This window comes from Diplotaxodon limnothrissa, linkage group LG8 (genome assembly GCF_057381915.1).
Source record: "Diplotaxodon limnothrissa isolate DT_005_m linkage group LG8, D_limnothrissa_male_GT1.1, whole genome shotgun sequence".
In the NCBI taxonomy this organism is placed as follows: Eukaryota; Metazoa; Chordata; class Actinopteri; order Cichliformes; family Cichlidae; genus Diplotaxodon; species Diplotaxodon limnothrissa.
This window is the reverse complement of record NC_140603.1, coordinates 23,726,309-23,748,927: the sequence shown is the minus strand read 5'-3', so window position 1 is coordinate 23,748,927 and position 22,619 is coordinate 23,726,309. Positions and strand designations below refer to the sequence as shown.

General features: G+C 40.0%; 3 protein-coding genes across 3 annotated transcripts; 2 read left to right on the top strand and 1 right to left on the bottom strand.

Annotated features, from left to right (window-relative positions):
• The first annotated feature begins 142 nt into the window (after positions 1-142).
• On the top strand, positions 143-20,022 carry sfxn2 (sideroflexin 2). The gene is made up of 13 exons (XM_085360927.1): positions 143-203; positions 364-423; positions 11,356-11,603; positions 12,147-12,317; positions 12,413-12,511; positions 13,215-13,290; positions 13,607-13,692; positions 15,701-15,761; positions 15,846-15,912; positions 16,012-16,061; positions 16,141-16,190; positions 16,277-16,324; positions 19,299-20,022. The coding sequence occupies exons 3-13, from the start codon at positions 11,449-11,451 to the stop codon at positions 19,396-19,398; spliced, it is 963 nt and encodes a 320-aa protein (XP_085217053.1). The 5' UTR covers positions 143-203; positions 364-423; positions 11,356-11,448; the 3' UTR covers positions 19,399-20,022.
• Positions 1,294-3,823, top strand: LOC146626948 (uncharacterized). The gene is made up of 3 exons (XM_085360926.1): positions 1,294-1,607; positions 1,717-1,998; positions 2,491-3,823. Exons 1-3 carry the CDS (start codon positions 1,391-1,393, stop codon positions 3,519-3,521), a joined length of 1,530 nt encoding a protein of 509 aa, XP_085217052.1. The 5' UTR covers positions 1,294-1,390; the 3' UTR covers positions 3,522-3,823.
• LOC146626947 (uncharacterized) lies at positions 4,027-7,415 on the bottom strand. The gene is made up of 6 exons (XM_085360925.1): positions 7,038-7,415; positions 6,814-6,914; positions 6,295-6,415; positions 5,052-5,599; positions 4,619-4,802; positions 4,027-4,354 (listed from the first exon to the last, which is right to left on the bottom strand). Exons 1-6 carry the CDS (start codon positions 7,413-7,415, stop codon positions 4,040-4,042), a joined length of 1,647 nt encoding a protein of 548 aa, XP_085217051.1. The 3' UTR covers positions 4,027-4,039.
• Positions 20,023-22,619: the final 2,597 nt, after the last annotated feature.

Below are 22,619 nucleotides of genomic sequence, written 5' to 3'. Positions count from 1 at the left end.
TGATTTAATTTTAGTCTTCAGCCAAATATCAGGTTCGGTTTCCACCGGTTTAAACGCAAGGATCTGCCCCATCTGCTCCAGCCTTTGATTGGAGGACAACCTGCCACGTGCGCATTTTTTTTCTTTTACTGTGCCTGCACGGGAGTTGAGCTGACCACCTGGCAGGTTCGTGCTCTGCTGGTCCGTTGGAGGTGTATACACAGGTATATTTTCGGTTTCAAAGGGCGGTGTTAGCAGCCGGTGTGTCGGTGTTTTGGCTCGTGCTTTGCTGGGGGTCCCCCCCGTCAGACCCAGCTGGTAACGCGAGGACTGAGTTGCATCAGTCAGTGAGCCCCAACTGACATGTTTTCACTCTTTTCACAGCACTCTGGTCGGTTGTCTTCACACAGGTCTCCACACATTTCTCTTCTCCGCAAACTGCATGTAAGTAATTTAACATTTCAACCATTAGCAGCCACGTGCTACTACTTATCCAGATGTTACTAGGGCTCTGGCCTACAGATCCAGTTTGGCAACCTTCTGCTAGTCAGCAGTAGTAACTACCTGTACTGCAGTACTCTGCACGTTACATCTCTTATTTCGTTTACTCCACCATATGGATGAAGAAATAGTAATCATTGGTTGATCGATCAGTTGACTCTACTACTTCACTAATAATCACTGATTTTTCATTCAAAATATACAAACAAAACAACAACAACAAAAAACCCCACACAGTTCCAGCCCCTTATATGTGAATATTTCATTTGTTTCAATAGTTGGTCCACTTTAACCAAGCCTCGTCTTAGCCAGCTACAGCAGTGAAATGTTGCTTTACAGCAAAACATTGCTTATTATCATTTTATTACATAATCATATCTGTCAGGGATTATTTAGCTTGGTTTAGTACTTTTAGTGATTTATCTATGGGAGTTGAACTTGTAATTGAGCATTACTAAAGTGCAATACTTGCAGTTTTACCCAAGTAACTGCTCCTCTTATCAATAATTTATGGGATCTGTGCTGTGCTGTTGCCCTGCAGCAAACATTTAGGTCTTCTTGCAATGTTGTGTCTTATTCGTGGCTCAAAGAGTTGGCAGGTTGGAAGGTTGCCGGTTCGAGCCCCGGCTCGGACAGTCTCGGTCGTTGTGTCCTTGGGCAAGACACTTTACCTACCGCCTACTGGTGATGGCCAGAGGGGCCGATGGCGCGATATGGCAGCCTCGCCTCTGTCAGTCTGTGGCTACAACTGTAGCTTGCCTCCACCAGTGTGTGAATGTGAGAGTGAATGAATAGTGGAATAGCTAGGTTTCATTTGACGTAGACGTGACGTCGACGTAAAGCGCGAAATTTGACTGGCGGTCGGAAGTGAAAAAGATAAGCGCAAAATCACAGACAGACAGTACGCAAAATGCCTATGTCCTGTTGTGTTTACGGATGCTCCAGTAGGTCGACCAGAGAAACTGATAAACGGTATTTTAGGGTACCAAAAATAGCCCAACGAAGAGGAGAAAAATGGAAAATTCTAACCGAAAAACGTAGGAAAAAATGGATTTTAAATTTACGTTTACAGTCGGGAGGAGCAGAGTCTGCCAATGCCCGTGTCTGCAGCGACCACTTCGTCAGAGGTAATGTTATGTTTGCAAACGAACTTATTAGCATTAGGTTGTCGTTAAATTCTCGTTTACTTAGTGCTTTTAAGTTAGTAGTCTAATATTGACTTGATTGGGACTATAGGCTGCCCAAGTACTTTGGATGACGAAGAGTCGGAGGACTGGGCTCCGACGGTCAATCTCGGCTACGAACGAAAACCCAGATCGGAATCAGTTCTCAAACGAGAGAAAAGAATGAAGCTTAAGGCAGAACAGCATCGATGTGCAGAGGCGATTTTGGATATGCAACAGACGGCTGAGAGCCCGGATTTGAGCCTAGTGACAGTGGAGAACCCCGAACTGCAGCTTCCAGCTGAGAATCCACAACCAGAAGACTTCAGTGTGAATGAGACATTCACTTATCCAGGTAAGATATTGTGCTGAGATGTAAAACAAACAAGAATCATGTCAAAGAGAAAAAGATGCCATTATCTGTAATGATTATGGTCCAAGTTACATATTACATGTTTGTGATTTTTTAATCACAGAGTAAATCCATACCATTTTATTCAGAAAAAAAGAAAAAGTGGCACTTATTACCGTCAGGCACACACCACAGGTTTTTGTACACTGCTATGGTTCTTATATTGCCAGATTCCAGACAGTCTCCTTTCAAAGATAAGTAAAGATATCCGTAATGTAAGGTTTCTGTGGTGAGAAACATATAAATATATTTTTTGTTTAGACGCAACATGTTTTTTTGTTGATTAAAAAAAATAATTACATTAAATTAACATAGTGAATTAAACACATTACACCAGATTCTAATAGCCCACTAAAAAACTCCTACAGTGAAAATGAGTAAAAATTGAGGTTGCCTCTATTATGCTGATTATGCTCCCCCACTGTTATATTGCAGGCTGTGTGGATGCTGGATGCCAGACAGAGCTGACGATGGATGACATCGAGAAGATGGAGGATGTTTTGAGACAGAACACAGCAGAGCTGGTTGATCTTCGGAGCAAGGCTCTGGACACACAGTTCAGCCAGGAGGCTTTTGAAAAAAATGAAGACAAGACAAAGTTCTACACAGGGCTCCCCAACTTCTTAGTTTTAATTCAGATTTTTGAACTGTGCGAGCCCTATATCACCTCGGGACCTATGTCTTTGTTGTCCAAATTTGAACAATTCATACTAGTTTTGCTGAGGCTGAGACTAAATCTGCCCCTGAAAGATTTAGCTTTCAGGTTCAATATTTCTCTGTCCACTGCTTCTAGAGTTTGGCATAAAGTAATTGACATACTTCATAAAAGGTTAGAGTTCCTAATTGAGTGGCCAGAGCGACATGTTCTTCAAGCTACGATGCCACTGAGTTTCAGACAGGCATTTGGATGTAAAGTGGCTGTGATTGTTGATTGCTTTGAAGTCTTTATTGAGAGACCATCTAATCTTCTTGCACAAGCTCAAACTTGGTCCAACTACAAGCACCATCACACTGTAAAATTTTTGATTGGTGTTGCCCCCCAAGGCTACGTCACTTACATATCTTCTGCCTGGGGAGGGAGAGTTAGCGATAAGCAGATCACAATAGAGAGTGGCCTCCTAAAGAACTTGTTACCTGGAGATATTGTCCTTGCAGATCGTGGGTTCAATATTGGCGATAATGTGAGGTTTTACTGTGCTTCACTACAGACACCGGCATTCACTAAAGGGAGAAAACAGCTGTCAGCCTATGAAGTGGCAGAGACAAGGAAAATAGCCAATTTGCGTATCCATGTTGAGCGAGTCATAGGTTTAGTCAGGAGGAAATATCAAATTCTGCAGAGCAGGGCTATGCCAATAGAGAACATGTCCACAAAGCCAGGTGAGACACATGCATTGATCGACAAGATTGGGGTAATTTGTTGTGCCTTATCAAATCTCTCCGAGTCTGTTGTCCCACTGGAGTAAGGGGGGTGGGTGGTAATCAATCAGTTAAAAAAAATTAAATGTCTTGTCACTGTCACGGCTCACAGAAGGGGGTGGAGAGGAAGAGTAGTGTCCAGTATCTGCTGCTTGGCTCTGGTGATAAGTAGAACAGGGTAGAGTAATAGTAGTACCTAAGTCCTGACTCCTGATTAGTCTGTAAATGTTTTCAAATGAAATATTTTTCTCCAACTGTCATATTGTGCTGGCAGTTTGTACAGTATTATACTGTGAGATGGATTGCAATCTATTTTGTTTATTTGTTTAAAAGTCTAATCTTGTAAATAAACCACCAATGTATTATTATGCTGCCTCTATAGCATTTAATCATTGTGTAGTGTTACACAACACTTAAATGACACAATTAAATGTACAATAAAATTAAATGACAATTTGTGCTCTAATGCTACGTCAGAGCAAATACAATAGCCAGAACTCATAATGACTACCATCAGGTCATAACAATATTCAAAATGTCATTATGTTGTCGTCCTTTTATCACATTACACATGTATGTTTGTAACTTGCTGTCCCAGTATTTCTGGGAGTATACTGTTTCTAAAAAAACACTCAACTTTAGGAATCGCATCATCCCAAAACTCAAGGTCAGGCAAAATCCTTTCAACAAATATGTCATTGCGGTTCCACACAACAAAGTCACAGTACTCTGCATTTGCAATGTGAAGCTGTGCCTGAATTTGGTAATAGTAGTCATGAGTTGGGTCCAGTGTGACATTATCCCCGTCACTGATGAGGCAGAAGCCCTTCTCCCCAGCACGCATGCGCAGGTTGACCGCATCTTTCTGAGAGTGTGGGCACTAAAATCACAGTGATGAGAACAACAATCAAGATTTATCTGATGAAACAGTGAAGAAGCAAAGATGATGGGTGTGGTCTGTGTTATCATAATCTCTCATTGCCCAAAACAAATGTCTATTTGACACAGACAATAAAGCCTCATCTTATCTTAATTGAACAATAGATTAGAAATTAGAAAAGGTATTTCCTGCATTTTTACTCAGTTCACTGATTCTTATGGAAAGATGTCACACCTATGGCCTTGACTACAACAGAGTCAATACCTTAATCTCGCAGATGCCAGTTCCATGACAGTCACAAGTGACTATCCCATCAGGGGAGGACCCCATGTATGGCCACTTGGGGTTCAGCCAGAGACCGCTGTCCATACATGAGAAGCCTGCATGCTCCTGGCTCATAAGCTTCTCATATGCTCCTCTGGCTTGTGCTTCATGTTTGCATCCATAACTATAAACAGTACACATGCCAAACATGAAAAGGAAATTATTACTTAGTATTGGATGTGTAAAACAGTAAAGTGATGTATTATACAATATGCCATTACCCTAAACTATACTTAGTTCTTACCCTGTATAACCCTAGCCGTATAAGCCTATAACTAACCTCCATCTTCATAACACTTTTTTAGTTACAGTTATGGACAGTTTCATACCCCAAATCTTAACTCTGCCTTACCCTACATCAAACCCTAAATACCTTGTAGCAGCTGTGGTGAACCTATATGCCTCTGGATAGCATATGGCCTTGATCAAGCTCTTTGATGGTTGCTGGGGGTTGGTCTTAAGAACTTGTTTCAGCTTAGAGGCAGTTACGCGTCCAGCTCTTTGCCTAAACCAAATACTGCTTGCACTCTGACTTCGAGTCGCCCTCTCTACAGCCTGGACTTGGGACAGGGTGAGCTCTTCAAGCTGGAAGTCCAGGCATAGCTCTTCAAGGTCTTTGGGGGGGAGCTGCAGTGTCTCTGGTGTTCTGTACTCAGGCACAGTTTTAGGAAGCATGCTAGACTGGGGGACAAATTCTTTGTGGTAAGGTTCCCTAGACATCAGTGCTGCACTCCTTGGACAGTTTTTGCTTAAACTCTCAAAAAACCTACAGTATGTCTCTGAATCTCTCTGCACTCTTGGGCATGGAAGTGATTTCCCAACCTTTTGTGTACTTGTGCAGCCATCAATGGAACACTCAAGCTTTCGTTTTTTTGACTTTGCTGAAGAGAAGTCAATCAGAGTTACTGGGCAAGCAGGAATCTGGAAAAATTAAGCCAAAGAAGATCATTAAAATTTAAAAAGCTCTTTTCCAAAACGCTATATATTCGTTTCCAAAAATATTCGAAATTGAACAGTGATGGCAGTGGAGTGAGTATGTGTGTTTTAGGCTGGGTATAGTGGTTGGTTGGCAGTGAAGTGTGTGTGTGTATGTTGGGTGGGGATGGAGGTGCCATGTGCTGGGTATAAAAGGAGTGGAAAGTAAGCAGTTCCATGTTGATGAAAATGTGGTGTGAGGAGTTGTGAGTATTGAGGAATGCATGAGAAATGTGAATATATAAAGTGCTGCAGTCAGGTGTGTGTGTGCGCAGAAAACAAGTGCTAGGGTGTTGAGGCATGCATGAGAAGGGTGTGATATACAGTATACGGTTCTGCAGTCATGGTTATGTTAGTCATGAAAAAGGAAATGGCTTTTAAATGCTGTTATAGCGTTTTGGAATAGAACTCTTCATTTATTAAAGTACTGCCTTTTGTCTGACCCCTCACCTGCAACCTGCCCGGCTTGATTAGATCTACCAGGAGCTTGAAGCCCCCGCCGGTATAGCCTACAGGGTCATTGAGGCACTCAAGCTTCCCCACCACGACAAGGTAGCAGTATAGGGGAAGATATTTTATCCTACTGTCACATGAAGTCCCAATATAACATTCTTTATCCTACATTTTGCTTTTTGGCTTACCTTTTTAACATGAGATGGCATCAGCCACTTGCACTGCTCTGATGTGCATGTCGCTCTCATTTTCACCCCAGCTTCAACTGCAAAAAGAACAGCTCCAACGTGCGAGCATGATTCTGATAGTCTGGAAATAGAGCACATAATCTTTTTAACATGAAATGCAATATTTACAGTACATTTTGATGATGCATAGCTTACTAATACTAATGTGCAATGGCACTTTATTTGAAGTAACATGTTTATTCATTAACTCTTTCTCAACAGCCTATAGAGAAATCATTATCTAGGTGATGACATGACTGAATAGTTCTACCCTCTATCTGAAAAATGCATCTGAGTGTCATGAGGGATCTAAGGCAATCACACAAATTCTTAGCTGATGAATTCTTAGCTAAAAGAAAACACTCTCTCCCCACTACTACTGAAGTACACCTGCAAAATGCTAGCAGTGCCCTATGCGTATATGTGTGTGTGTGTGTGTGTTCTCATTGCAATAACATCCTACTTAATTAGGCTACTAACCCTGCCATACAATTGCAATGAGCTGCAATCACTTCTCCATCCTCCTTTGCAATTACCCAAGTCTTCAGAGGTGTCTCGTTAGACCGCTGAGAATGGTTTACCTTGAAACAAACAACTGTCACTCTAACGAAGTCCTAAGGATGTGGCATGTTTGTTGACGTTAAAGCCGCTACCGCTAACTGTTAGCGTGTTTAAGATAAAGCAATATAAGAACAAACACTCACCCTTGCAAACACCAAACTGTATCCATCACGGAGACGTTTTGTTCCAAGGTTGTGGACCCACCCGCTGACAAAAAAATTGTACGCCTCCAGACTCTTGAAAGCTTTCATTTGCTGCCTAGTGTAGTAAGAAGTCTGGAGGACCAAGTAGTTGGTGATATCCACAGCCTCGATAGTAGGCAAATCCTTTACTTCTGTGGTGTATTCGGACATTTTCAAAGAATACGGATCACGTCCGATATATTTTTTAACTATCTGTTTATATCTCTCCCGAGAAACGGGGTCTAAAGTTGCACAATAGCTGCTCTCCTGACTCTCCACAGTGTCCTCCATGTTTACTTCCGCCCTCCACTCAAAAATCGCGCTGCCTCCGCACGTCATCAGAACCACGTGACCGCAACCCAACTATTGTACAGCGCTTTAAGGGCCCTGAAAAGCACTATATAAATGCAATCCATTATTATTATTATTCACAATATAATCAGTCAGCCTCCCTATTGATTTATCAATGAACAAATCAATCATGTTCTTCGTGACCGTGGCCAAATTGATTAGCACCCTGCTGACCTTCACTACAGGTGACAGTAGGGCTGCTCAATTAATCGAATTTTAATCACGATTACGATCTGGGCTTTCAACGATCATTAAAAATGACTGAGCCGATTATTAGCCCCTCCCTAATTTATCCGCGACACCTTAAAGGCCGGTCCGTGAAAATATTGTCGGGCATAAACCAGTCCGTGGCGCAAAAAAGGTTGGAGACCGCTGATTAAGAGGACCCGAGGGAAGCTCGGAAAGCTAAGCAGAAGTTATTTGGAGAGTGACTGCCGTTGGTTGAAAAGAGAGTTTAAAAAAAAAAAAAAACTTCAGTGGTGTTGCACACTATTTTATATTATTTTTTTAAAGTCATTGTTAACCCTTTAAAGCCGGTCAGAGCAGCACGCTCCGTTTTGCGTAACTATTTTTAAATCCCTGTAGAATCTGAACCGTGTAAGCTAGCGCAATAATTTGTTTTGCATATGAAACCGGAGGAGTTGTACTTACATCTTATGCCATCAGCTTGTCCTCGGTCACGGTTTCGTTCCACATATAGCTTTGCAAAAATTGCATAAAAAGCGCTTGCAGGAACAAAAACATAATATTCCAGAAACACGCTTTGCCGTTCCTATCACTTCCCACAGTGAAATGATGCACATGCTGTTTTCTTTGCAAATTTGCATCATAGGATTGTTTTTTGTTTTTCCTGCAGTATATAAAAATTGGTGTATCTCCAAAATAAAACTATGAAGACACTCAAAATAAATTTCCTGTGGTGGGAAACTATTTTTTGCAACTTTATTGTATTTAAAGTTTTGAGGGATAAGCCTCTTAAATTTCTCCAAGTAGAAATATATGTAAACAAAACAAAAGCGATTTTCAATTTTTTTTGTAGTTTATTGCACTTTTTTGCAATTTATGTAATTACTATGCACTTAATGCATACATATTATTAAAATATGGGCTATAACAGTTGTATTGATGTATAGCAACTTGAAATGCTCCCACAAATGGCACTACAGCATGTAAAAAAAATAATATAAGCTCTGGTGGACTTGGTTCTATAGTAGGTCTTAAAGGGTTAAATAAATATCGTCAAATAATCGTGATCTCAATTTCAGTGAAAATAATCGTGATTATCATTTTTGCCATAATCGAGCAGCCCTAGGTGACAGTTTCATTATTTGGTTTGGTCCAGGTGGAAATATTTGATAAAGGCTTGATAAGTTGTTTAAAAATGTAGTTAAAGCACTACATCAAGAGTTTCGGGATACGTGCTCTGCAGCTAAGGCTTTTTGTCCTCATCACTTTTTTTTAAGTGTTTAATAATTTGTCATGAAAAAAAGTTTAGTCTTTTCTAGTTTTAGCTTTTAAATGTGAAGATTTGTTGTTCTCTCTGTTTTAAATTAACTGTAAACTGAATCTTTAATCAAACAAAATAAAGAGTTATGAAGGTGTAATAATTTTTTTCAGATGCAGTCCTACATATGTTCTTTAATATTATTATTTATATGTCCTGGTAATAGGATCTACGTTGACTTATTCTCGACCATGTTCCACAGACCTTTGACCTATTTTGTAAACAAACAGCTTCAGAAATAATCCAGTTCCAACCAGAGACCGCTGATATCCTCTTCTCCTCGCCCTTACATTTCACCTGTTTCAAAACTTACCTAAAACTTACAGTAAGTGCCTAATGGAGATGAACTGTGGGACATTTGGATAGGCTGAGCTGTAGTCAGCACGTTTTGGATCCCCGGTTGCTTCAAAGCAAGCACAATGGTGCAGTTGCAAAAAACTCAAAATCACTACCCGAGGACCCATTAACAGGAGGTGGTTGATGATTTCTAGTAGACGTTTGGGCTTTGAGGGTTTTTAGGCAGTTTGTGTTTGGTTTAAACCCAAGAGCAGATGTTTCCAACAGCCTAACTTTAGAGAGCCTGAGCTACAAAGCTACAGGATAGTCAGAGCAACGATATCGCAGCAGGGGTTGCAGGAATGATGCTGAACAGACGAAAGTTAGTATGTTTACCAGTGTTTAATGCCAACATGGGCACCGTTTCCTCTAGGAGATGTGGAGCAAAGTATTTAAATATGTTACTTTTGTGGCTATAACCACCATAATTTTATGAGGAAGGCAAGTTGCTGAGCTCTGAAATCCCTTTGTACAATACAAACCACATTTATATCACAGGTTTTATTCTTTGCACTTAAAGCATTTTATACTGTCAGGTCAGTAATTTGTTGGATAAAGATACAATTTTAGTAGTTTAGCTGTGACTGAAGTGCAGACTTTCAGCTTGAAGTCAAGGATCTTTTCTGGGTCTTTGTACCTTTCTGGTTTAATAAATGAAAAGGCTGCTCTGGTAAAGCTGTTAAAGGATATCTCATTTCTTTGCTTTGAGAAACTCAAGGCAAAGGAATGTTGTTGCAGTTCTTTGGGTGATTATCTATTTGCAAGCCCGTTCCAATAGTTTGGCTGAATCTGAGCAGAGAGTAATGCATGCTTCAGAGTTCATCCTGCTACTTTTATCAGCAGTCACGTCATCAATAAACACCAGTGACCCGGTTGCACTGGTAGCCATACATGTCCATGCCATAACATCGCTTCCACCATTTACACTTCAGATCATGAGCCGTTTCTCTTCTTCTTCATACTTTTCTCTTCCCATCATTCTCGTCTACCTTGATTAGTATTTTCAGTTTTTTAATTTTTTTTTCATAACTATGCAGGCTCTTTTAGATGCTTTCTGGCACAGTCTATTCTGGACTTCTAGACCAGTGTAACCAGTAGCTTGCACCTTCAAGGTGATCTAGGTAGACTTTGACTTGCCTTTTGGTGTTGCTGAGCTGGCCGTCTCATTCCTTCTTATAAATATACCAGATTCTTGATTTGGCCACTCCTGAAGTTTTTGCTGTCTCTCGGATGGGTTTATTTATTTATTTATTTTAGTCTAATGAAAGTCTCTCTCACTTGCACTTGCATTCCTTTGGACCTTATATTTAAAATTACAGTTAAAAGCTATCAAATACAAACTCAAGGCTTTGAATTAACTCCGGATGTGTGATCTGCTTCATTTGTTGTAAGAAATGATGGCTTGTAAAACTTATCAATGAATCAATCAATAATATTAAAATAGCTGTTTTTGTATCTTGCACATTTGCTCAGTTTTCTTCTCTTAAACATCACCGTCATGAGCATCAAATTCAGCATGTACGCTGATATAACAAACAGCTGTCTGGGTTCACTCTGCTGTTGTAGGTTTGGTGCTCTAGACACTGACATCACTGTCAAAGCTCTCGCAAATTTAATTAAGTGACCCCATGAGTCCAGTCAATCCTTCATTATGGAAGCAGAAAGGCTAAAAGGGTGATTACGTGTTCGCATGGACTCCTTACATCCAGAACCACAATGGAATGAAGCGTTGGACTGGTACTAGAAACTAAAGTAAAGCTCACAGCTGTTCAGATTTGTCATGGATACATGTATTTTCAAACCCAAGGGAGTGTTATGAAATTCTTAGATTAGGGAAACCGAAGAGACTGTTTGGATGTTAATTATCCAAATAAGTTTTGTGTTGTGTCTCAGCTTTATAAACATACACCTTTGCATGTGGGACGTTGGGTTCAAAGGTAAAGAAAACTAGTGTCTCTGAGCCGCTGAGCTAAAAAAACAAAAATCTGTTAATGTTACATCAGCTCAAAGGAGGACAAGAGCATGCATTAACTATTCACCAACTCTTTGATTGTCCTGTAATAATGTCTTTCTTCCTCTTTTCCTCAGGATCTGACTGCAGCTGCTGAGTGACGTCCCGCACTAACACAAGCTGCGAGGCTTTTTGATGCATTAATCTGCACCTGGATTTTAACAGACGCAATGGCTCTGAGCTCGTTTGACATTGACGCACCACGATGGGATCAGTCTACGTTCATGGGGAGACTAAAACATTTCTTCAACATCACCGACTGCCGAACAGCGCTCCTGCCTGACTCGCGATTAGATGAGGCCAAAGCTTTAGTAGAAAGCTGCAGGTGAGATAATGAATGCACAAGCTCTAAAATGTCTCGTGTCATGTGACCATCCTCAAGTTTCCTTTGATAAAAGACATTCAGGGCACAGTGGCTCATTGGCTTGCTCTATCCTGGGTTCAAACCTGGAAATGGAAAGATTGTTTGCAGTTTGCATGTTCTCCCAGTGGGTTTCGTTTTAGGAGCTCTGGTTTCCCCCTCTATTCCACAGAATAGAGGGGAAACCCTGAAACCCCCCCCGCAGACAGCCACAGTAGGACAGTCCTAATACTCACCCTGAAAAAAAAGAGCATTCTGCAATCAAATAATTGCAATTCACATGCAGAACACAAAACTAACGGCAGAAGAGTAGTTTAAGTAAAGAAGGAAACCACCTGTCACGTCTGTGGCAAAATCGTAGAAATTCCCATTTTACCTTCAACGTTTTGCTTCATACCCTGTTCTCTGTGATGTAACCGTGCTTCTGCAGATTTTATTATAAATCTGTGTTGTAGTTACGAAAGGCTCCGCCAGCGTCATTGAGTGTGTTTTTTTGCTGCTTTGCAGAGCGGGATCCATCCCTCCCGGCACCACAGCAGAGCAGCTCTACTACGCTAAGAAGCTCTACGACTCAGCTTTTCACCCAGACACAGGAGACCGCATGAACCTCATCGGCCGCATGTCATTCCAGGTACCCGGAGGCATGGCCATCACCGGCTTCATGCTGCAGTTCTACAGGTAGAGAAGAGCGAACAGGCAGAGCTGCATTTTACCACATCCTACTTTCTTGCAGAGGAAGTTCTACAGGTTTCATAATTCATGTCTGTTTCTAGGACAGTTCCTGCTGTGGTGTTCTGGCAGTGGGTAAATCAGTCCTTCAACGCTTTAGTCAACTACACCAACCGCAACGCTGCCTCCCCCATCACTCCCAAGTAAGCGCTCTTAAGACTTTAAGTTTGTCATTTCACATCCTCCAGATAAGAATGCAGTGAACTCTCACAGCATCAGCAGGCAACTAGAAATTTTTGAGGGCATCAGTAGAGGTAAAAAGAGCAGTAGCAAGTTTCACTGCCACTTTCCATTCCCCCATGGTAACTAGGTTACCACGGGGAAAGACTTCTCGTCAGATACTTTTACCTTATCGGTAATAATTGTTTCAAACTTCCTTCCAAAGTGGTCTGCACAACAAACTGATTTGATCCTGTCTTCTTGGATTGATTTACAGGTAGCTTTCTTCATATCCAGCCATCAGGTGCATGGTGTGTGCTGGTGGATATCATGCCATGCACCTGTAAAGCAGTTTTCACACATAAACTTTGGACAATTATGGGAGATATTTTCTAGAGTTATCCTTTCCAACCTGTAGCACAAAGCAGGAAATGACCCCTTTCACAGTGTATCATAAAAATGGCATGTAGTGGAAGCTTAACCAAATGCACACTTGCAGTATTTGGATAAATATAAACATGGGTGCATTTAAACACACCTTAATTTTATCTGGATGCAAAACAAAACGTGTGAGAGCTCCACATACTGAATGCTGGCTATTTTATATGCCTATTTATGTAAATATTAAAAAAAAAAAACAGTTTTCTAATAGCAGCTGCTGTTCGATGCCTTTGTTGTGTCTCTCAGACAGATTGGAGTAGCCTACGTTACAGCGACCAGCACAGCTTTAGCAACAGCGGTCGGACTGAACCTCTACACAAAGGTACAAATGCTGCACGCAGGAACTCATACAGCGCTGACTGTTTTTAAGAAGTGTTTTGTCGTCAAACTTATCTGGATGCGATCACTTTTATGCCCTATGTTTAAAATTGTGGCCAAACCAACTTATAAATAATAGTTTGGGTCAGACCTGTTATGCTTTTTCTTGGTTTCTGTCATATATATCCTGTTGCTGTTGGTGAACAAAAACCAACAGGAACAAAAGCTGAAAAGGTCCCTTTAACCCAGTCACAGCTGCACAGATCTTTACAGGTATTACAATGATATTCATGATGACTTTTCTCTGCTTTTTCCCACAGAAAGCTCCTCCTCTCGTGGCTCGCTGGGTCCCTTTTGTTGCTGTGGCAGCTGCCAACTGTGTTAACATTCCCATGATGAGGCAGCAGTGAGTCCTCCTGCGTTTTTCTTTGAACTGAAGGTTTTTTTTTGGCCATGTCTGCTGAAACACAGCGACTCTGTAAGGGCAGGCTTCCTGAGGATACTCAACCACAGAGCAGTGTTTGCTGTGTTAGATCCTGAGAGAAGGTGTTCTGGAGAATTACTGATCTTAAAATAGTGGCGTGATGTGTAAATCTCTTTTAGCTATGGCTCAGGGGATGGTAATATAGGTCAGTTGGTACATGCTGAAATATTTCAACAGCTATTTGATGATTTGCCGTGAAATTTTGCACAGATGTTCATGGTTTCCAGATGATGAAGCCTTCGGTCTTTGCGTGTTTTCCTTTAGCTCCACCAGCATCGTTTTCAAACAAACTTCTACTTTATATTTCAACATCTTCTTGATGGAAGGTTAAGTGCACCAATACTCAACCAGAATCCTAATTATCTCAGTGATCTCAACAACTATTTCACTGAATCTCATTAAATTTGGTTCACATGTCCATGCTTGCAGCACGACTATATTTATTCAGTTTGGTAGACCTTTTTTATCTACCAAGGGTCCCTGGGAAGTCAGAAATTTAGCTGTCTCCACGCTTTTGTTTTATATCACGGCATATTTGGGCCATTGAAGTTAAAATAAGAAGGAAAGAACAGATTTAGTAGAAAGCCTTGGCACTAATGACACAGATTTAAAAAAAAAAAAGTAGAAGAAAAATAGGGTTTAAAGTAACAACTAGCAGATGTTATAGCCATTGTGTAATTAAATAATTATTTGTGCCGGAATTAAAGCAATAAGGAAATACTTGTTATTTTAACAGATTATCAGAAGAAAGATTTTCCAGCGTACCGATGGTGTCATTTACTGTCGCACCTTCTTACTAATGTGTGCTGTCATTGTTTACCATCTGCCTGCAGTTTGATGATCCACCCTCACAAAGTGAAGTCATATCATTTGTTAAATTAAATTCAAAGCAGATTTGGCTTTTTCTCCTTAAATTTGTGGTTTAAATTTCAGAGATTTTGAGTTTTTAGGATTAATTAAGGCTCGTAAACGCAAAGAAAATTCCAGCTTTAACTTCAGTAAATGTGTTTGTTTCTCGGACCATCACGTCGCCTTAAAGCTTATTTTTAACTTTTACTTTGAATGGCCATTGTGCAATAATTAACTACCTGCCAAACCAGTTGCACAAATTATTTAAAGTTGGCATATTTACTTGCTAAACTGGGATGGTTAGGACTTCTGTATGTGTTTGTGTAGAGTTGGCACAACAGACGCAGCAGTCGTAGTTCAAGATATTAGCATTTTGCTGAAATATCATAAAGTTAACATCTTTAACTAGCTTACCTTGATTTCTGTGTGCATCTGTGTAATCTCTGAGCTGCTTATAAGTTTCTGTGTTTGCAAAAACAAGAAATCTATACTTTTAATGTTACTCTACACACTCTTAATGTTTTTTGTTTAGTTTTTTTTCTGGAAATCTCAGCAGAGATCGTTGCATTCCACGGGTAGAAAAACAGGAGCTGGCTCATTTTCACAATTTTGTTCTCCAGTTTGATGCTTGTGACATTCGTGATTTGGAGAGAGCACTTTTCATCCTTTTAAAGCTTAATTTTGGTGCTTTGGGGCATTTATTAAGAAAGTGGGGAGAGACTGAAGGTGAATGAGACACAGGGAAGGGTCTGGGGCCTTTAGTACAGATCCTCTCTCGTTACAGATTATTACACTTCTTTTTGTTTTGTTTTTTCAGTATTGAAGGTTTAAGATGAAGTGAAGTCAGAATAGCGACCCAATAAAAGAGTGTTTACTGTGAACTGTGCAGTACTTGATACTGTATATTGTTAAAGTACAGAGCAAGACAAAACAATAAAGCTATAAAATAAATCCAAAATAAATGAGTAAAACAACACAATAAACACATTCCCCTCTTATCTCTAAGAGAAACACTTATTCATGTTCAGTTTCCTTTTTCTTTGTTTTTAGTCTTTTCATCTTCATTTTCTCTGTTTTTTAGGGAAATTCTGAATGGCATCGCCGTCACAGATGAAAATGGCAACAAACTGGGCCACTCTACGGTCCGGACACACTTTAAGGCACTTCAAGGCACTTTGTAATGTGTTTATTTTTTCTTAAATTGTCTCCATTTTTTCTGTTTGCAGAAAGCAGCAGTAAAAGGCATCGCTCAGGTGGTCATTTCTCGGGTTACCATGGCCGCACCAGGAATGAGTACGCAAAGAAGTGTTTAGGAGAAAGTTATGTCATGAAGATGTGGTAAATCCTCTCTCTCTTCTTCACTTAATGTTCTTGTTCTTCTCCTTTTGTCAGTTGTCCTCCCCATCATCATGCAAAGGCTGGAAAAATACAAGTTCATGCAGGTATGATGTTCGTCTTCATTACCGTTCTCCTGCTAAATGTGTGCATTTGTCCTCATTGTGCTTTTCTCGCTTTTTACAGAGAATCACATTTCTCCATGGACCAATTCAAGTGATGCTGGTGGGAGGGTTGTAAGTACAGAGAGTTTACAGGGTCAGGTGTACTATAATGTCCTCTGGAGTATTTCAGTGGTAACTTTTGTCCTTTTTTCCCAAAGTTTGATCTTCATGGTGCCGGCTGCCTGCTCCCTGTTCCCTCAGAGATGGTAATGAAACTGTTTCTTTACTTTCACACAAGTTTGTGGACTTTAAGGAGCATCAAGAAATAATTAGCTTTAGTCAGCCTGGTTTCTTGACATGTGTATTTATGTACATTTTCTCTGTGCTTTGGTGGTCATTGTGGAGGAATTGTGACCCACTCTTCTTTACAGTTTGTTGAAGTTTGCGAGCATTCATTTATTCTCTTAAATGAGGTTGAGGTCTGGACTTTGGGCCATTGCAACACCTCAATTGTTTTCTTTATCCGCCTGTTGCGCTTAAGATCGTTGTCCTGTGACGTGACAGAGTTTCAGCCAAGCTTTAGCCTCAGACCTCACATTTGACTTGAGGATACTTCAGGAATTCACGGTTAACTTAATGACTACAAGATGTAGAGATCATGTGGCTCCAAAATAAACCCACATCATCAGCCTTCCACCGCCGTGCTCACAGTAAGCTGTGCTGTCACGTTCCTTTTGGAGAGAAAGGGCTTTCTCCTGGCAACCTTTAGAAACAAGCCCTTCATGTTCAGTCTTTTTCTTTGTACTGAGGCCTGCAGAGTCAGTGATGTAGCTTTTGGGTTTTTGCAGATTGTTTGAGCACAAACTGACTTTGGGATGAATTTGCTGGGACTGTGGCAAATGTTCCAGAACAGCAAACTGCCAAAACCTCTGTTTTTATAGAGGTTCCCACACCTGCTGACGATTAGCAGCTCCTGGCTGTTACGTACTCTCTTAATTTCTGTGGAAACAGTAAGGGTGTATTTAGTTTTCATAGGACTGCACACAATTACATTAATAGGGAAAAAGAAAGTCCTTTGTTTAAATAAACATTGACTGTATATAAAAGATGGAGGATTACAGCGCAGTTGCTCATTGGTTGGTTCTGTTTTTGAAGCTCAACTCAAATTTTTGATCTTCAACTCATCTGAAAAGTGTTCAGAGAAGTTCTAGATGAAGGGAGGAGTGGAGTTGGTTTCCGTACTGTAGAAATATAGTATTTGTAATCAAAAGAGTTCATTAGAGTTGCCTCAGAATAGCCCTTAAAACACTTTAAGACACGTTGTCTTCAGCTTCAGATGGTATGCTCTCTCTCACATATGTTTGAATTGACAAAAATCAAAGTAAAACAGTGTGCTGTGTGACAAAACTTAGGAATAAATAATAAATATAAGAGTTTTTGTAGAACCTTCTCTATAGGAGGAAGCAGGTTATCAAGACCTGTGTCTAAGTTAAGTTGTAGCTGTTTCACACAATCAGCTTCTGCTACAGAAACTAGTCCACACTAATCGACTAGATTTTAAAAATCCAAAGCAGAAAGCTCAGGTTTTCAAGTCTTGTGGCTTTGGTCCGATAAAAGATGTCCGTGTTAGTGCAGCTGGTGGATTAATTTGCGATGCTGGAATTCCTGGAGTTACAATAAATCCTGCTGCAGTGTCTTGGCCTCTAATCAGCTTTCAAACGTGTTGTTCACTCAAGCTCGCTCAGACATATTTCATCATCTCAGTCTTCAGATCCAGTTTAAAACTCACAGAGAAAATTAACTTTTGGGAAACAATTTCAACTGAAGTTAGATTTTCAAATAAGGATGCAGCTTATCTGTATGTTAGTTTGTTTTGAAAGACTCATATAAAATGTGGCAAATCATATTTTTACAAGTTTATTTCCATCTTACCAGCAAATTATAAATATAAATTATAATGTAAGCCCGCTTGGGAACTTATGATCATTGATTTAAATGTTGGTTTAGTCTGATTGTGCAGCCCAGGTCTGGACTTACCGCCTTAAATTTTAGGTTTGGGAGTGACCCGATAGTAAAATGGTGAGGATGCGTACCACATGCCGTTCCCTTTGTTTAATTCTCATCTCTCTCCGCTGCTCTTGTTTCATAAAAATATAAAATGCTTATAAAAGAAAAATATTATTGATGAGTGTGCGGTTAACAGGTGCTTCTAATGGTCTACAATCAGATCAGTAGTCCATAACTCATTGTTCTCTGAAGGCAAAGCTAAAAAATGAAATGTCAGTGAGGTGAGTGGAATTAAAACGCAGCACCAGCGAGCGTGGAATGAAGACGCTTAACAACTGCTTTCCAGATGTTCACTGTGACTTATGGTTTAGCTGGTGTTTAGGGTAAAAACACAAAACTTTCTCATGGATTTTAAGTTTGGAGAGCATGTTTTTCCCCCCATTGGAAGTATTTCAACTTTAAAGAGTATCTATTCTCTACTTGACCAATTCTATATTTTCTACTGGAGCAGCTGTGCACGGTTCACAGTCATGTTAAACTGGGCCTTAGCTCATAAACTGGCTTCCACCTTTACGTTCACTCTCTTTTTAAGCTTTTGCACGAGTAAAAGCATGCACACTGCTGTCTATATTAAATGTTGTCCATGTTTAATGTAAGTTTACACTAAAGAGAAAAAAAGTAAAATGCAGTTCTTATTTTAAAAATTTGGGGGGCATAAGACTCACTTTTCTTTATGTTGAGATTAAGCCAGAACTCGAACGATTCAGCGAGAGAATAAACCTAAAATCGCCTGTTCTTTTGTCCTTAAGGTTCAGGAAGTAAAGTGTTCACACACGGTGCTAAAGACCGGCACATGTCTAGTTATCTTTAATAAAACCTGCTGAGATTTTATAAACTTACAGTAGAATAGTGCAACTTTTTTACTTTAATATGTTGCTCATTTTAAAATGTATTTTGCATCCTGTATTGTAAAACTCATTTATAACTCTTTACTGAGGCCTTGAAGAGCTGTAATAACAACGTTATAACAATGAATATTAAGTACATGTCAAATAATAATTTGCTTTCCTAATTACCCGAGTAGATTTTTTTTTTTTTTTACTGACAAAAATGTGTGTTGTCCTCTACACTTTCATTAGCATTGACTACAACACTTTGTTTTGCCTTGATATGCAAACAAACCTTTGACTGTGCTCCTCTTTTCCTTTCTGTCCTCTCTTCCTCCTCCTGCAGCTCTATGGCTGTTTCGAAGCTGGAGCCTGAGCTGAGAGACTCCATCAGGTCTCAATATGGGGACAGCATACGACACGTCTACTTCAACAAAGGCCTCTGAGAGTTTTCTATTCGACGCACAAGACTCAATTCATGTGTTTCGATATCGTGACCTAAGTCTGTGATTATTAATCACAATGAAATGCTTCTTTGTTCCTTTTTTTTTTTTTCATTACATTTTCAAACTGGTGCTTGTCTTTGGATGTTTGCTGTGGGACTTTTGATCAATGCTGTCACTTAATTCTTACTCTAATCACAACAGTCTGGATTCCTGCTGAGAAACCAAATGATCTACTCTCAGGAACAGCACGTCAGAATAAATCTGTTCGCTTTTTTGTCGGAGTGTGGCTCTCCTGTAGCTGCTTCCATTGTTTCTGTCTCAATGTTGGAAAATGGGGTCTCCCAAACCTTCTTACAGTCTGTGCCTTTTTACAAAGTGGTAGGAGAGAAGCAACACTGAAGGCATTAATGGCTTAACTGTGAAACCTTAAAAAAAGAGAAAAGGTTCCTCTATGCATGAGTAAAGTCTAGTGAGGTTGTTCAGTGGAGGCTGCTGCCCTCTTCTGCCAGAAAAGAGGTAAATGTGTGATCTGTCTCTGTGATTTATCTGAGATGTTTGACAGCTGGATCCCTTCACCGTGTCAACTCTGACCTCTGTAAGCTGGAATAAAACTACACACAATTGAAGCACATCTCCTCACAGTGGTGTTTATTTAATCCAGTGATCGTTCATCGTGTGGAAGATGCTCAAACTTTATGGAGAAAGTTATTCATGACTTCAGCTGCACCCGGAGCATGTGAGGAAAAACGGCAAACTCAGTGGCTTCTGTGACACATTTATGTGAGTCATGTGAATGCCAGAACTCACTGCATGTCTCAGCAGTATCAGTGCTGCTTTAATAAACAATGTTCTTCTGCAGCTACATGAAAGAAAAGAAGTCCTGCAGTGGGCTGAAACCCACAGAACTAAAAGTCTTTCCCAAATCCAACCTGGGAGTTTGTGCCATAGTAGAAAAGCCTCATAGCTGAAGGCTCTGCCTCCCATTCTGCTTTTACCCTGCAGTCTGACAGTGAAGTGCTTTGTTAGAATAATAAGGTACTTTGGGGTCTTTGACATATGACTGTCCCAAATTTAAGATTTTATATGTGAGAGTAATATAATGTAATTCTGAATTTAACATGGAAAAAGTGCGAGACCTCTGACAGAGCCAATCCCAGTCAGGCCTTTACACATTCCCCCTCTGATGGAGTCTACAAGCTCTCTTAATTAACCATTTATCACCCAGGTTTCTACAGCTCTAAAGGACCCCTTTTTTATATATAATTTTGGCTCTAAAATTACAAAATAATCTCATCTTTCAGGAATCATTTGCATTTTCTCTTGAACACAAATGGCAATGGGGCGCTGATAAATAAAGAGTTGGGCGGCTGAATAGAAAAGCACCAATCCTCACCCTTCAGCATCTGCAGTGACTGCTGTCACATAGAACTAAGGCCATGTCCATCCCTTTTTTGAATATCTACCTGTTTCACTTCATTTTCATTCAGGCACTTATAGTAAAACTTCCTAAATGCTCCCACATCTCAAAATCGTTTTTTTGCTCTCTTTTGACTGTCTTGCTCTGTAACATTAGAAATCAAACATTAACAGCTCCATTGTGACAGTCCTGAAATAATCACTTGGGACTTCTTTCTGTGAGCCTGCGGCTTTTCCTCCATATCAGACGAAAAACAGATTCTGCACCTTTACGTGTTTTATTTAAGGAAGGCTTAATAATCCACTTTCACTTAAGACTAGCTGGTTTAAAACAGCTGGTTTAAAGCACTTAATGTGGCAGGCAGATTGAAAGTGGGGAGGAAGAGGGTGTAGATTTGGGCCTCAGGGAAGGGAGCCGATTGAGTTGGTGGGAAAGCAAAGAGAGGATCAAGGAGTGCAAAGATACACAAACAGACTTCTTCTTCTTGCGGCTGCTGCCTTTAGGTGTCGCTGCAGTGGATCGTAAGCCTCCATCTCACCCTGTCACTCGTCTGTAACACTGTGCACGTCCTTCTTCACTACATCCATGAATCTTCTCTGTGGTTTTCCCCTTTTCTCCTGCCTGACTCCTCCATAGCTCCTTAGTTTACAGAATCAGTGTATTTGTTTCAGTTTAGTTTGTGTTTGAAAATCACAAAGCCTAAAATGATCTTTGTGACTAAAGAGTAAAATTATTACAAAAAGTATTATTACAAACATTTGGGACGCTCAGTAAAATGTAAATAAAAACAAAATACTGTTTGTAAAAACTCATAAGTCCATATTTTATTCACAACAGAACAAAGAAAACATCACACGTTTAAAATGAGACAGTAAAGTTCAGCTCTCTGACTCTTCTACTATGAAGTTGTGCTGTTGTTATGGCTGCAGTATGCATTTTAGCATTGTCATACTGAAAGATGGAAAGCTTTCCCTGGAACAGACATCTGGATATGTTACTCTTAAATCTGTATAAGCCTTTCAGCACTGATGATGCCTTTCTAGATGTGTAAGATGCCAGTTCCATGGGCACTAACGCACCCCCATACCATCACAGATGCAGGTTTTTGAACTGAGCATTATTAACAAACCAGAAATAATATTAACAGTTTTCTACTTCACTTTAGTCCATTTAAAATGAGCTTTGTGAGGACTCCAACCTGCATCTGTTCCTGAGCCCATGCAGTGATTTGCATGACAGAATCATCCCTGTTTTTAATTTATTGTTGCATATAGACTTGAACAGTACAGACATCCAATACTGATTTTTAGCCTCGTCTGATGCGCACAGAGATTTCTCCAGATTTTCTGAATCTGAATGATATTTTGCACTTCAGATCAGGAGATATTTAAAGTCTTCACAATTTTGCACTGAGGAGCATTATTCTGAACGTGCTCCACATTTTGTTTTTTGAAGAACAGTGAACATCTGTCCACCTCTAATTCTGAGAAACTCTCTGTAAAGCTTTTTTTTTTAAATACCCAGTCATGTTAGAGACCTGTTGCCAACAACCCTAATTAGTTGCAAAGCATTCCTCCAACAGTTTCCTCTTAATCCCACTTAGTTTTTAAGCCTTTTATTGGCAACTGCCAACGGAATCAAAATGAGCTACTACTTTCCATGAGACATTTGATATGTTTTCTGTAATCCTATGTGCATAAAATATGAGTTTGTGAGATTATACATATTTTCCACAGCACCCAAACTTTTTTTTAATCTTTTTGGAATTGATAAGCTCTACTTAAGTAAAACCTTTTTTTCCATG

Coding starts and splice junctions, on each gene's coding strand:
- sfxn2 (XM_085360927.1), top strand. CDS start 11,449: ATGGCTCTGAGCTCGTTTGACATTGACGCACCACGATGGGATCAGTCT. Junction 12,318..12,412: donor TTCATGCTGCAGTTCTACAG/GTAGAGAAGAGC, acceptor GTCTGTTTCTAG/GACAGTTCCTGCTGTGGTGT. Junction 13,693..15,700: donor ATTCCCATGATGAGGCAGCA/GTGAGTCCTCCT, acceptor TCTGTTTTTTAG/GGAAATTCTGAATGGCATCG.
- LOC146626947 (XM_085360925.1), bottom strand. CDS start 7,415: ATGACGTGCGGAGGCAGCGCGATTTTTGAGTGGAGGGCGGAAGTAAAC. Junction 6,416..6,813: donor CATTGCAATTGTATGGCAGG/GTTAGTAGCCTA, acceptor CTCTATTTCCAG/ACTATCAGAATCATGCTCGC. Junction 5,600..6,294: donor TGCCATCTCATGTTAAAAAG/GTAAGCCAAAAA, acceptor TAATTTTTCCAG/ATTCCTGCTTGCCCAGTAAC.
- LOC146626948 (XM_085360926.1), top strand. CDS start 1,391: ATGCCTATGTCCTGTTGTGTTTACGGATGCTCCAGTAGGTCGACCAGA. Junction 1,608..1,716: donor CAGCGACCACTTCGTCAGAG/GTAATGTTATGT, acceptor TTGGGACTATAG/GCTGCCCAAGTACTTTGGAT. Junction 1,999..2,490: donor TGAGACATTCACTTATCCAG/GTAAGATATTGT, acceptor GTTATATTGCAG/GCTGTGTGGATGCTGGATGC.